General features: G+C 29.6%; 2 protein-coding genes across 3 annotated transcripts; both read right to left on the bottom strand.

Moving 5' to 3' along the window:
* Positions 1–2,812: 2,812 nt before the first annotated feature.
* On the bottom strand, positions 2,813–5,632 carry LOC131656236 (microtubule-destabilizing protein 60-like). The gene is made up of 7 exons (XM_058925992.1): positions 5,556–5,632; positions 5,379–5,438; positions 4,170–4,211; positions 3,992–4,090; positions 3,853–3,912; positions 3,599–3,693; positions 2,813–3,207 (listed from the first exon to the last, which is right to left on the bottom strand). Exons 1-7 carry the CDS (start codon positions 5,586–5,588, stop codon positions 3,075–3,077), a joined length of 522 nt encoding a protein of 173 aa, XP_058781975.1. The 5' UTR covers positions 5,589–5,632; the 3' UTR covers positions 2,813–3,074.
* Positions 5,633–11,812: 6,180 nt separating this feature from the next.
* Positions 11,813–15,529, bottom strand: LOC131656235 (cytochrome c oxidase assembly protein COX11, mitochondrial-like). Of its 2 annotated transcripts, none has more exons than XM_058925990.1 (8): positions 15,390–15,529; positions 14,625–14,748; positions 14,055–14,415; positions 13,897–13,949; positions 13,432–13,504; positions 12,896–13,000; positions 12,521–12,601; positions 11,813–12,441 (listed from the first exon to the last, which is right to left on the bottom strand). In XM_058925990.1, the coding sequence occupies exons 2-8, from the start codon at positions 14,699–14,701 to the stop codon at positions 12,340–12,342; spliced, it is 852 nt and encodes a 283-aa protein (XP_058781973.1). In that variant the 5' UTR covers positions 14,702–14,748; positions 15,390–15,529; the 3' UTR covers positions 11,813–12,339. The 2 variants fall into 2 exon arrangements, with proteins under 2 accessions (XP_058781973.1, XP_058781974.1); XM_058925991.1 differs by having other exon boundaries at positions 14,625–14,721; positions 15,390–15,504.
* Between the last annotated feature and the right edge of the window lie 326 nt (positions 15,530–15,855).

Here is a 15,855-nt window from a genome sequence, read left to right as displayed (position 1 = left end):
GGGGGCTTCGGCAAGGAGATCCCTTATCTCCTTTTCTTTTTGTTTTGGTTGCGGAAGGCCTTAAAATTATGGTTGACAAGGCGATGCATAATGGGGATTTCGTCGGTTGTGATGTTAAAGGTGGATGTTTTGTCGACATCCTTCAATTTGCGGATGACACTCTTTTGGTTGGAGATGGTAGTTGGAAGCATTTATGGGCCATTAAAGCGGTATTAAGAGGTTTTGAGATGGTGTCGGGTCTCGGTATAAATTTCAATAAGAGTAAGCTTATTGGAGTTAATATTAATTCTCGTTTCTTGGATGTGGCTACTTCATTACTTGCTTGCAAGAGGGAAGATAAAGAGTTTTCTTTTCTTGGCATTCGGATTGGATCTAATCCTAGAAGGGTTAAGTTTTGGAGTCCTTTGGTTGATAATATTAGGAGGCGCTTGAGTTCTTGGAAAGGGAGGTGGCTTAGTTTCGGAGGTAGATTAACTCTCTTGAAATCGGTATTAGGTAGTGTACCTATATTTACTTTTTCTTTCTACTTGGCGCCGAAGAAGGTTATTCAGGAGATTAATAAAATTCAAAACAATTTCCTTTGGGGGGGCACGGAGGAGAAGAAAAGAGTTCATTGGGTGGGATGGGAGGATGTTTGTGTTCCGATGGAAAAGGGGGGGCTAGGTATTAAGAGACTTGAAGAATTTAACTTGGCACTTCTTTCGAAGTGGAAGTGGCGTATTTTGGAGGATTTTAATTCTATTTGGTATCGGATGCTTAAGGCTCGTTATGGCGACATCAATCTTAGGATGGTCATCGAAGGTGGTAAGATTGATAGTTATAGTTCGAAATCAGTGTGGTGGTCGGATATTTTGTATTTGGAAAAAAGAATGCTCGCTGGTCTTTTTGTGGACAATGTTTCTTTTCGATTGGGTGTTGGTTTTTCTACTTCTTTTTGGCACTCTTCATGGGTGGAGGAGGGAATATTAAAGGTGTTATTTCCGTCTTTATTTGCTGTTTCTCTTTTACAGGATGTTTCCGTCGCTTGCATGGGAGCTTGGTTAGGTGATGTGTGGGTTTGGAATGATTTGGGGATTCCTTTAGTTCCTTCGGCTTTGGAGGGTGAGGTGGTTTTGTTGAGACTTTTGTTGGACCCACTTCGTCCGGTTCCGGTGTCAACTACGGTGGGGGGAGGTATGAAGGATCGCGTGGTGTGGCGTCCGTCGGATGACGGGTCTTTTCCGTGTCTTCTTGTTATAACATTATGGAGAAAGATTTTTTGTTGTATGGTCCGCCTAATCGTTTAGACTTTGTGACTCCTTTTGTTTGGAAGGGTGATATTCTGCTAAAAGTCAAAGCTTTCGGCTGGAGATGCTTCAAGCATAGGATCCCTTCAAAAGGATTTGCTTAAGATTCGAGGTATTTTACCTTATTCTTCCAACCTTAATTGTGTTTTATGTGATGACGATTTAGAGTCTCCCGCCCATCTTTTCTTCTTGTGTTGTAAGGCGGATGAAGTTTGGAAGGAAATGGCTAATTGGATTGGTTTATCTAATTATAAAGATGTGGACTTTAAGGAGAGTTTTTGGATTTGGAGATCCTTTTGTAGATCTAACAAAGTTAGCAAAGGAAAGATGGGATGTGTGTGGTTGGCTATTATATGGAGTATTTGGCTTTTTAGGAATGGGGCGATTTTTAAGAATTTTGTGTGGAACTCCCGTGATGTGGTTTAGAGTTGCAAGGCTCTCATTTGGCGGTGGTCTTTTATTGGGAATATTCCCCATACCAATTGTAATTTTTATGAGTTTGACAAAAACCCTTTGTTTTACTTAAGATAGATTTCAATTGGTGGGTAATTTTTCCCCGGAGTTATAGCCCCATTTTTGTAATCTTGTTCTGTGAACTTTTGTTCCCTTCAATATAACTTGCTTACAAAAAAAAATGATTTTGAGATACATATTGTAAAAATCATAACAAAGCTATATATATATATATATATATATATATATATATATATATATATATATATATATATATATATATATATATATATATATATATATATATATATATATATATATATATATATATATATATATATATATATATATATATATATATATATATATATATATATATATAATTGTCATTCATTTGTGTATTTATATATAATTGTTAATTAAAATAAAATAGGTTTCGTGTTGATAGTGCCCCGTAATAAAATTAAAAATTTTGACATTTGAAAATAAGAATTGTGTCTCAAACAAAGTTAATGGTTAATTAAAATAAAAAAGGTATTTTTTTTTATAATGCCCCGTGAAAAAAAATAAAATTTTAACATTTGAAAATAAGAATTTTGTGTCTCAAATAAAGACAATTGTTAATTAAAATAAAAAAGATATTTTGTTGATAGTGGCCCGTCGATAAATAGACATTTTGACATTTAAAAATAATTTTTTTATTAATTATGAATAATTTTTTAATAATCATAAAATAATTATGTTTTGGGTTGAGTAAATTTTTACGTGTTCCTCTTCGTTCTATTAAAAAAGTTTAATTTATTAATTTATTTATGGTTAGAAAAATAAAAAAAAAGAAAATTGAGGGAGAAAAAAATTAAAATGAAAATTACGAAAGTGTGTAGATTGTTTAATAAAGAGATTGAAAGATATAATTAATTTAATTTGAAAAAGGATGAACAATAAAATACGGTGTATTGTAATATTTTGGTGTAAGAATATCATTTTTCTTTTTCTTAATATAGATTTTTTGTCTTATAAAAAGGAAATTTTGATTAAATTTTTTTCCAGTTGGTACAAAGCAAGGCATGCTATTAAAAGATCCTTAATCAAAGGACAACAAATTAAAAAACACGATTCATCTTTATTATTTGTGACAAAGAATACATGATAAGAAAAAACTGGCCATCTAATTCAGTGGATCTAGGCTATAGTACAAAAAACTCTCAAGCTTTCTCTCTATGGTTTGGATAGTGTACAAAATGCATGCATGAAATTGATAAAAGGACTATAGTACAAGGACCATATGGTACATTTTACATTCTTCTTCACTTCACACAACCATATAAAAAGCTTCTATTTGATGGGATTGTTAAGAGCTTGGTGACCACATTGGTGCATGTTGTAGAATCCATTGCCAGAGCTGCAGCTCCAGCACTTGCTACTCAGCATGTGGATGCATGATTCTCTTTGAACATTTTTGCTTGATCTGCAACTCAATTTTTTCTCAATTCAGATCTTTTGTATATTTATTATTGACAATATTTTAATAAAATTATTATAATAGTGAATACTACTTTTTTTCTGATAAAGAAAAATGCATTTTGATTATCATTGGATTAAACCATGTTTAGTGACGGTTTGAAATATTTTTTCTTGTAGTATTATAGTATGGTTTAGCGGCGTTTCAAACCGCCACAACAGCTTTTTTCTTGTAGTATATATATATATATATATATATATATATATATATATATATATATATATATATATATATATATATATATATATATATATATATATATATATATATATATATATATATATATATAAAGTTATCATATATTATAAGAATAAAATTGATTATCATTGTTATTTACCTTTGTGGTGAAAATGGCTTATCAAAATAAGGCATCAATTGAGCTCTTGGAACCATTTCCTTCCTTAGCATACGTACTTCTTCCTCTTCAATAATCTATTGCATGTATTGAATTAATTAGTCTCTAAAATATTTATCTTATTCTCATAATAATATATATATATATATATATATATATATATATATATATATATATATATATATATATATATATATATATATATATATATATATTCTTTATTATGTGCCTAATACCTTCATCAACTTCTCTTCTTGTCTCTTTTGCAATTCCATGAGATACAATTTAGTTGTCACCTAACCAAAACCACAGTCATCAATAATTGAAAATTTTAATACTAACTTCACCATTGATCATTCACTAGGTATATCTTACTCCATAGTTGAATATTGCACGTTTGACAGCTCTTTCTTGAGTGTGGAGTTTGAATTCTTGTGGTTTAGTATTTTCTTTGGTAGGAGATTTTCTTGAACCCTAAAACAAACACAAAAATTGTTACCAAAATTTCAAAAAAGAAATTGATATACTAAATAGTACTTGTATTACTCATTACCTTAGTCTTGTCATTAAACCTTTCTTTGAGTACATCTTTTGCCTATTGAAAAAATTTCAATAATGTCGGTTTAGTTGGCAATCATGATCCATGTATAATAATAATGTGGTAGATTTTTTTAATATAACCAATTATGGATACATAGAATGGTGCTAGTGTATTATTATAATATTATTGTTAAAACAAGTAAGAGGCAAAAAGTGATAATGTGATCATTATGGGGTCCATAATGTTATTGATTATGCACTTGATTAATAAAAGAATAATGGTCCAATATATCATGTCTAGCCAACTTAAAGAAATAATTGGATGAAAAATCAAGTTTGGATGCATTTAACAACTATATAAAGTAAGACATACTAATAATATCCTTTTCTAAAACCATATTAAAATAGGAATATATCTTTCTATTTATAGAAGTAAATCATCACTTAGAGAGAATGTAAAAAGGCAAAACTAAAATGATTATAAATTTGGAGTACATAATAAGACTTAGAGGGCCATGCTTATGAAACTTTTGATGTCAAACTCCAAAATATATTACTTTTGTAAATGATAAAAAAAAAAGAACTCTTTTAGAAAAATATCTTATATATATTAATTGTAGCATAATACTTTTTAACAAATTATAAAGAGATATATGTAGGTTAGTCAATTATGATTTAAAGAAATCATGATAAATAGAAAGTTGCATGGATAAACTTGTTAGGTGGAATGAAGACAACTTTTGAAAAGGTATAATGGTTTAGTCATGCTTTTGACATATCACATATGTTATATGCATGCATTTCTAAAATAGATTTTTGTATATGTAAAACATGATTTCACAAATATATGTGATTAGAAGAACCATCAAGTCAAGTATGCAACAAGTATTGTTGCTTAAAAACACCTTCAAGTAATCTCATTTCATTCACTATCACTAAGGATGCATGAGAATTATCTTCAATGACTTCTCTTTGTCCCACAACATTGTAATGTTAGTTTTGAAATTCCAAATCATCCACGGATTCCATGCATACCATGGAATTACAATAATTTTTAATAGTCTGCGTTATAATGCTATAACATGATAGAATTTGAACAAATCGCTATTGTTCTGAGTTATGATATTTAGAACAAATAACGGTTATAATGGTGCTACAACAATGTTGTGTAGTATTTGAGATTATGCGAGAGGATATTAAAAATGCTAAGCATCTATCTCACCGTTCCCTTAGAATCAGTACTACTCCATTGAGATGAAGAAGGTGAAGTGTTCTTGACAAACTTTTCGCCATTGAAAATTAAGGAAAATGCAACAAAAAATTGAAATAATTAGGACTAATTTACTAAGAGGAAGTAGAACAAAACAAGATTAAAAATAATAATTAAGCACTCTCCAACCTTAGAAGAAGATTTAGTGTTTTGTCTCTCCATGTTTAAGTGAAATTATAATGTGTAAGTATGTAACCGTTATAGAATTGAATGGACTATATATAGAGTGATTAAAGATGAAGTTTGGAGGTTGGTAACTGTCTTGCAAAATTTAATTAAATTTAATTTCTGTTGCTACATCACCAACATGCTCTAGGATTTGCATGCTCTCTTACACCAAACTTTCTGATTAAATTTCCTTCTCAATCATATATTTGTCAATCCTTATTATGTTCCTTCAAATTTCCATTTGGCTTAAGTAAAAGATAATCACTAGTTCACTTTAATTAATCCAAAGTTTACAATTGCATGTTGAATTGGAAATTTGTATTACACACTAACAGTTGTAATTAGTGTGACTTTAAGTAATAATGAGTGAAACTAATGTTGGATCATTTTACTAAAAAGTGGGAAAAAATACTATTTTAAATAGAGAAAAATTGCATGTTTAATTAATGCATGATAATTAAGTTAGCATAGTATGTTACATTTAACATTATCAACGGAATGCAACGCCGGTTCGTCGTAGACATTGCGGTAACAGATCGTATTTTAAAACCTTAATATTAACAATGTGATAGAATAATTTTATAGGTTCTATTAAGTTCAGCTACATAATAAACATTTACTGTCTCTGATTTTGCTTTCTTTTGGGATATTGAAACTTCCTTAAATCTCAAATATATCAAATATTTGACCCCAAATGCAAGCATCATATTGTTTGCTTGACATATACACATATCAAAGAACAGAATTTCATGCATAATCTGTTTATAATTGAGTGTTGCTTACTTCACATAGACTGGTCTCTAATTACAAATGTTACCTATTTTAGTTACTAAATTACTACATTTCACTTAAGGTTTTACAAAAATGTCATACGAAAAATGGCCGCAGCAAAACAGTATTGGAAGGTGTCGATATCATTATTCACTATTTTAAAGTAAAGAATAAAAATATAGATGTGTTGAGATTCAAGTGTGAGTGGTTAAGTTCAACTAGATATGAAAGAAATATTGGATTTATAAGAGAAATGATCCATACACCTAATGCGATAAAGTTTTGCGTAGGTATATAGTGTCAAAGTCTCTTAATTCTGTTTGGTCCAATAACACTCCCGGCCCTCCCCCGGCTCTCCAACAAGATGAGAAAAACAGTTACAGATTACAGGAAAACAGTTTTCTTCTTTTTCATTAGTGTTTTTACATAAGCACTTACATAATACACGCTTATACTATAAACATTTAGTTAATCTATATATCTGGTCTTATTACTTTCTTTGAGTCACTTTCATTACCACAGAATGAATACATAGTAGAATATTTTTGAATTAGAAAAATAAAAGATGATTCAAAGGTTGTTAATAGCACGCTTTCAAAGGTTTCTTGTTGAAGCAGTCAAACCAACCAAAGAACATCACTCTCCAAGGACTGGCTCAGCTTCACATCACTGTTTTTTTTACACTGTCATCAACTATATTATGTATTGCTCACACCAAGTAAATCTTTTTATTATTATCTCACTTATACATTAATCCATTAATCCGTTGTATATATCGAAGACAACTTGAATGTGATGACTAGAGGTTCTGGATTCAAACTCACCTCTGGACACGCAGCAGTATTAAATTTTCTTGAGGTAGAATTTTATTGTTTATTGCGGTCTTTACAGAAATTAATCTTTGCGCAGAGAGGATATTAGATTTCTATAAAAAAACATGGACCATTTATTTATAATTATAGACAAGTTGGTTTAATGCAGAGTAGCAAAAGTTAGTACTACTTAAAAGTGAAGGAGAAAATTAATGAGATGATTTAAAGTGACAAAAAGACAAATATAAATCTTGTTTAATTTGTTCAAAATCAATTGTATGTGGTAGATGGCTAACGCTTTGATAACTTGTGTTACACATTATATTTCTTAATCAGTTAGTTAATCCTCATATCACTCAGATCCAAATATATTTGACAATATGTCAATTCAACTTCATTTTTTTTGTCTTTAAGAAATTTATTTTTTTCATATTAAATATCCATATATATTTATTTCAACATTACCATCATCATGTATCAATATTGTGTAACTCAAATTACATTAGGAGTCTTTTCAATTTCATTTATACTTTCTAATGCTTTGTCTTCAATATAAGTGAAAAATGCATTTGAATTTTGTTCTAGACCAATCAAAATAGTCTCACATTATTTAATAATCAGCTGAGAGAATTTTCACACTCAAAACGGACAATACTTCGTAGCCACAATGACGTGATTTGAGGTCAACCGGAATATGAGGACAGCATGTTGAAATTCGAAGTTCCTTAACTGAGGACAACTATTTTTGGCGGGTCAAATTACTCTGACCTTGTTTGGGAATCGAGATAAGAGTAATTTATATATAACATCTAAAACAAACAATATCTCATAACTACAATGACGCGGACTTGAGATTGATGAGAACAAATCTAATATAATTTTACATAAATCGGTTGATAAAAATTGCGACAAATCTTTGTCAACCAGTGTTAGTTTTGTATTTCAATATTTACCACATAATACTTATACATACTTTTCTTTCCTTTCCTTTTGTATGAAGTTGAAGTTTCATCTTACAGAACATGGAACAGTTGGAGACAGTCATTTTCATTTCCACGGCAAAGAGAAAGACACACACACTCATGAAAACTAAAGAAACAAAAACAAAGGCCACAAGGTTGTTAAGAACAAGCTTTCAAATGTTTCTTCTTGAAGCCGTCAACAAAAACAAAAGACACAGTGGCATGAATTTTAAGGGTTAGCAAAATGTCATCCAATTCGTTTGGTTATGAATCAAAAATCAACCTATTACATGGCACTATTCAATGCTTGTAGTTGAAGTTGTGGGGTATGCTATGACTATGATAAAACATTCAACAAGACTTTAACAAATTTGATAATGGAAAAGACACCATTTTAACTAAACATGATTATGAAATCTCAACTATACTATACTTGGTAGTAAGCAATTATATCTCGTCCTCACATTAATTAGTATTGTTCACACTCTTTGTTATTTTATTAATCTAATTAACTCAATAAAAAATTAATTAGTCTCTTGTGTGGAGATATGTTGTTTTACTAAAAAAAAAGTTAAAATTGTTTATAAAAAAATAGAAGTTAAAATTAATGGTTGATTGAAAATGTAAAACATGTTTGAGTTTTTTTTTAAAACAATGTTTTTCATTATTTCCACCTTACAACTTATATCCTCAAACATCGTTTTTTAATTAGTTTAAATTCAATTTTGATCTCTTACTTTTCACAAACTTAACCCCAACTCAAATTATTTTTATTGTTGTGATACATAGTAAGATTTAAAGTGCGATTAAAGCCAAATTATATAAAAAAAGAAGGTTTTTTCTTTACCCACCTATCTATGGAGGTCATCCCCAGCGAAAATCTCATTTTACCCCTGCTTCGGAAATGCATTTCCGAAATATTTTTTTTTCTAAATTTTTTCAGACTTCGGAAGTGCATTTCCGAAAAAATCCCAAAAATTAGGATTTTGATTAATTCGGAGATGCATCTCCGAAAAAACAAAAAGTTCTAAAAATTCCAAAAATTAATTTTAGGATATGAATTAATTTATATATTATAAATTTGATATAATTTATGAGTAATAAATAATAATAATTATATATTTTGATATAATTTATTAATTTTGATTCATATTTTAAAATTTAAAATAATTTTAATTAAAAAAATTAAAATAATTTCACTTACAAAATGAGTTATAATTTTTTATTTATATATTTATATATTTATAATAATCATTATGTATTTACAAAAAAAATTTAAAAAATGAGTGTTTTAATTTATATATTTATATAATAATTATAATAATTATTATATATTTATAAAAATTATTATATATTTATATATTTATATAATAATTATATATATTAATTATAAATATATTTATATAATAATTATAAAAATTATAAAAATGAGTGTTTTAATTTATAATAATTATTATATATTTATATATTTATATATTAATTATTATATATTTATATATTATATATTTATATATTTCACTTACAAAATTAATAATTATTATTATATATTTATATATTTCTATTCTGATTCATAATTAAAAATGAGATAATTTTTTATTTAGTTTAAAAAAATTAAAAAAAAAATTATCTTAATTTTATTTAATGAATAAATTTTATATTTAATTCTATATAATTCAAAATTTACTTATGGAATTACAATGTTTTTGATTTATATAAGTTAGTAAAATAATTTTTAACTTTCAAATAGTTTAGGATGTTTTGATTCACCTTGATTTTATTGATTCACCTTCATTTTATTGATTCACATTGATTTTATACCTATTAATTGTATTGATTTATCTTGATTTTAATTTTTTTAATAATTATTAATTATTTCGAAAGTGTATATCCGAAACATTCCAAGACCAATTTGGTCTTGAAATATTTCGGAAGTTCATTTCCGAATTCCTCCAAAGGGGGGTGCGTTCGGAGATGAACTTCCGAAAACACCACATTTTCTGAAAAGTAACTTTATTTCGGAGATGCATCTGCGAAATCAATATTTTATATTAAAAAAAACACGTTTTCGGAGATACATTTCCGAAAACACCTTTTTTAACAAAAAAAGTACATTTTCGGAAATGAACTTTCGAAACAAGGGGTAGTGTGGTAAATTCATCAGGGGTGGACAAGAAGGTTAGGAGGTGGGTGAAGAAATTTTCAAAAAAGAAAGTTAAAAGTTAATTATCGAAGTATCACTTTGTTGACTACTTTGTTTTACAAACAAAAACTATTTTAATTACTTCAATACATTAAAAGAGTTTATTTTCAAACATAAATTTGACTGCAATTTACATTACAAATGCACTTTAAATATATAGACTATAATAAAGTATTAGATTTTGTTGATCAAACAAAACTATTGAGGATTTAGTAGAAGTATATTGACTCAATTAGTAAGAAGTTGGTTCACAAATCAAAAGATCGTAGGTTTAACTCTTGTTGATGCGAGGATCTCTTTGACGAATGATTTGTAAATATTTTTATAAGTGTTCTCTGAGCCTTAAAACCTGCCCTGATCCTGGTGAGTCCCCGGAACCCAACTCACCTAAACTTTTATGAAGGATACTCTTTCCACCTTTAGTTTGTCAACCACACCCTTGAAAATCCGAAAATGCCTCAATCGTTCGAAAATGTATCTTCAAACATACTTTTTTTACATACTCTCCACCCTTATTTTTACAAAAAAAATAATTCAAAAATGCATTTGCGTAAATATGTCTTGTTAAAATCAACCTTGCTAAAATCAACCAACATGATAGATAGTAAGTATGTAATTAATTACCCTATTAAATAATAATCAAATTCAAGATTCAAAAGTATAAAAATTAACTTTTACAGCAAAAGCTGCTTTAAATCTTTTTAATTAAAACAACCGTGATTCTTTGTTGGGATTAATTAAAAATAAAAGGCTCTTAAAGCACTTGTATTTTGTTAAACAAGAGGCCTATTTTGTTAACCAAGATGCATGTTTACGAAATGCATTTGAACTAATATTTTACAAATATAAGAATAATTTACCAATTTGCGCTGAAAAGTGTGCAAACAAAACGCATTCTGAGATGCATCTCTAGACACTAGGAATATTTATGAAATTTCACGGTGGTATGGAAGAACACATAAAGATGAAAAGAGCATTTTCCACTTTTACTAACCGGAAAAAAAATTATTGTGGAGTTATGATTTATGCTATGTTTGAATGCGAGGGGAGAAACTCACAAACATACGTCCAACCCAGAAGCTACACTTTGTAGCTTTTAGCTTTTCACGGACGTCTTCTATCCAAACATGTACTTATTGTAAAATTTATGTGTAAAAATATTCAGAACAAAAACTAATTGAGAATTGGGCTTCAATATAATAGCTTGACATATATTAGGTTACAAAATTTCACATCATTTAGTGTCTCCTTTGACCCTATAATAGCTTGACATATATTAGGTTACAAAATTTCACATCATTTAGTGTCTCCTTTGACCCTTAGAGTGTATTTGGATGGAATATTTTATTGAGGGAAAGTAATATATAATATTGGAAATAATGGGATTTTATCAAATATATAATGATATATGAGCCCAACAAACTAAAGTCCAGACTCACCTCTGGTTTCTATCATCCATAGCCAAATATCTCATCGAGTGTAACTTTTCAATTAACATTAAAAACAAAGTATTGTGTATAAATGGCTGATACATTCTTCACCAGGTATCTGTTGCACTCCACATGACACAGTAAATTAACACTAAACAACACTGATTTAGGAAGGTAATAAATGATTCCACATAACCTTTAAAACCTGATCACAGGTCTTGTTTAAGAAACTTAGTGTAGAACAAAGAATATACCATCAATTTAGTCAGTAAAATATCACATTCTCTCCAATTCAGTCCCTAAAGTATAAACAAATTTGAAGAAAATAAATATAATTATTCCAGACTGTTAAGTATATAAAATTCATCATTTTAGTCTCTAAGTGATGGAATTCACTAAATTTAGAAGCTAGTCTTTATTTATATATTTTAGGGACTAAATTGGAGAGAGAGTGCTGCCTCAAAAATTACAAAAGTGATTTAATAATAAAACAAATTACACTTGAGACTCATGAATAAGCTTCCGGGGTTCTTATGCCCTTTGAAAGGTAGCGAAGCCTTGAAGTGGGTATTATTCTTCAGAAACCTTGAAGAAAGTATATGATAATATTATGTTATTGATACCATCCATTTTAGGATCGTCCTCAATTTCCGGGTCGATATAAAAGAATACCTGCAATACAAGAAACACAGAATCAAGATATGCATGAGTATTATTGCATACTTGAGTTCAGATTGAAGAAACTACTCACAGGCATGTCAATCTGCTCTCCAGGAAGCAGTCGCTGCTCCTCAAAACAGAAGCATTGTATTTTATTAAAGTAAACTCCAGCCTGTACAGGAAAATTTATAGTTCTAGAAGTGGAAAATATGGAAGCAAAATGAACAATAATTCTTCAAAGTTAAGCTTCTCTATTATTTGAGCATAAAAGAGATCTCAAAGGACTTCCATTCCAACACGAATAGATTTGATATTATGCTCTTAACTGAGGCATGATTTTAATAAAGTGAAACTTCGTAATATGAACTTGTCAAAATCTCAGATTGTCATGGTAGATAGATATGTGACGTGAAGAGTTCAAGGGCAACTTTTGTTATATAATAGAGTATTCTTCAGTAACCAGTACCTTCATAGGAGTCACATTATATGTAGAAACACCAGTTATCGGAGTAGAACTTTTGTTTTCCGCGGTATAAAATGCGAGGGCACTTTCTCCAGGCTTCACCCTTACCTGGTAGAGCAAATGAATAATGCTACATTACAATTGTTTCTTCTATTTCACTTTTCCTATTGGATATCAGGCAAATGAATAATGCTACATTACAATTCCATTTCACTTTTCCTATTGGATATCCCGGGGTGTGTACAACATCCAACTTTTCAAGTAGTAACAAATAAAACATTTGCATGCAAGAATTAGATTTAAAAAATATCATTGTCCCCCAAAAGATTAGATTAATTTATGACAACCAAGCACTTTCGGTTTAGAGCATAGCTAAGAACTTTAACTTGACTTTCAGCACCCTTCTTTGAGTTGCCAGTATTAAATTATCATGGACTGTCGTAAATAAATTTAATCCTTTCATGATATAAAATAAAATTATGTGATGGAAACACAACATATTTGCGGTAAGGTTAAGGATATATTAAACAAAGACAAACCTCTCTCTGAGTAGGAACAAACTTCCATGGCATTCCATCAGCAATATCAGCATTGAACTGTACCACAATTTCCCTGAAAAAAAATAAACAATGGTAGCTCATCAACCCATTATAACTAGAAAAAAGCTAGCTGATCAACTTAATTTCGGTTTATTGAATATTTCCTTGTCAGCATATCTCTATTGGATCATTACTTAATCGTCGCCGGACATGCCTAAGGTAAACTCTTATGGCTGATAATAGAAATATGCATGTGGTTTAGAAAAGGCAAGTTTTAGGAAGTAAAATCTTATTTAAATACAGCTTAAAAAACTTAGTTTGTAGGTTAATCTTCCAATGTATAGTTTTTTATGTGAAGACTACTTCTAATAACCATACATTTATCAGCCAGAAAATTCATAAAATAAATTCTATCACAATCAAACCACTGGCAGAAATCTGACATGTACGACGTAAAAACAACACCTTGAGGTGGCTGTTTGATTGCTATCATGCCTTGCAATCTTTTCTTCAACACTCTGTAAAAAAGTGAAATTTGGAAATTGCAATCATCGAATGTAAAATAAATTGCCAAAGAATTTGAAAAGAAAATGAGAAACCATTGAAAACAAAGTAACCTATACCTCACGGCGGGTAATAGTTCCCCCATAACCAGTTGCTTGGCAAAATCTCCGGTAAAGTGGAACTGCAGCATATGACATTCCAACCATTCCAAAAACCAAGCCTGTCAAGTAAATGAGCATCTTTCGTGATTTTTGCTCTGTGGATGCATTAGATGAAAAGTGTCGAAAACCAGGCATAGAACACAACCTTCCAACATTGTGTGAAGCAAAAGCTGAAGAGCGATAACACTGATGGAATGACGACGTACTCAATTCTTGCTTAAACCCGGACAGACGTATTTTACAAGAGAAATCACGCTGGAATCCAGAACAAGGATTAACTATGCTATAACCTGATCCTTCAGGAATAATAGATCGGCCCCTGAATCAACCAAAAAAAAATTACAATCAAATAAAAACACAACACAGAGAGTAAAATTGTCAAAGAAATCTCCTCAACTGGTAAAGTAAAAGCTCTTAAATAAAAATTAAAAATATGCTTCCGATCATTCCTTAGAACAACATTGATCAATAACCTAATTAAGAAAAAGAGTAACACAAACTTCAGAAAGAATGCAAGCATCAAATTACCTGAATTCAACGGAATTTCGGAAAGCCCTTAAGTTCGGCAAGTGAAGAGTTCCCCTACTTAAACTTGACCATACCATGATTAACAACACTGATTACCCTACAATAACAGGTCATTCAGGACTATCTGCAATAAAGGAAATAAGTGTGAAATAAGTGTGAACATATGTGAAGCACTGTTTAGAAATTATTGAATTAAAAAAGTAAACTTTTCATACAAGGACCAAAATACATTAAGGGCCAGATTGGATTGGTTTACTTGAGCTTATCTATTGGCATAAGTTTGTGACACTCTTCAGAAGAGATTATCAAATCAACTTTTGACATTTTTTACACTTACTATATTTTAGCTTATTTTTATAAGTTCTCCAAGATAGTTTATTAAAACAACTTATATAGCATATAAAAAAAAATTAAATTTATTTTATCATTTGTTATAAAAATAAGTATGCAAGCTTATAAATAAGCACTTATTTTGAAAAGCACTTGTGCTGTAAGCTGTAAACAGTCCTGATACACATAAAATCTAGTATAGTGATTATCAGCTCTTGTGAAGGAAGCAATCTTCAAATCAAAATCAACACTAGCAAGTAATTATAAAAATTGTTCATATTTATCAGTTTATCACAAAATTGTTCTAAAATTTTCTATGCTGTCAAACCCTAAGATTTAGTGCGAAATCATGGAATCGAATTCTCGTGCATGTAACAATAGAGGAGAACGGAAATTCGATTTATCAAGAGAGAGAGAAGGAAACCCTGGACGAACCTTTTGACAGTTTGCGGCGGCCGACGACGAACTCCGGCGGCGTTTTCCGGCGAATTGAGTTCAGTACGAAACGCAATGTCGTTTTGCTGGAGCTGTTGAGCTTCGTTGAGTAGGGTTCTGATTAATTAATTTGAGAAAAGTATATATAATTGTTAAATAAATGAAATATTCATAGTTTTAAAATTTAATAATAATTTTGTTCGAATATATTCTTAAAATTTTTTTATATATAATATAAAATGACAAAAGTATCTTTTTTAGAGTTATACAAATTTTAAAAAAAAAGTATTAGTATTTAAATTGAGTTTAATTGTTATGAATTGACAATATAAAAAAAATTGAGTATGAAAAAAAATTAGGAAATCTCTCACCCCACCTCTTGGGGTTTCTCACGCACCATGTGCGTTTCCAAAAATATCTCTGGTTTCGAAGGTGTATTTTCGGAAGTACTTTTTTTATTTAACGT

Source organism: Vicia villosa, linkage group LG3, assembly GCF_029867415.1.
Source record: "Vicia villosa cultivar HV-30 ecotype Madison, WI linkage group LG3, Vvil1.0, whole genome shotgun sequence".
NCBI classification, from domain to species: Eukaryota; Viridiplantae; Streptophyta; class Magnoliopsida; order Fabales; family Fabaceae; genus Vicia; species Vicia villosa.
This window is presented reverse-complemented; position numbering and strand designations above follow the sequence as displayed.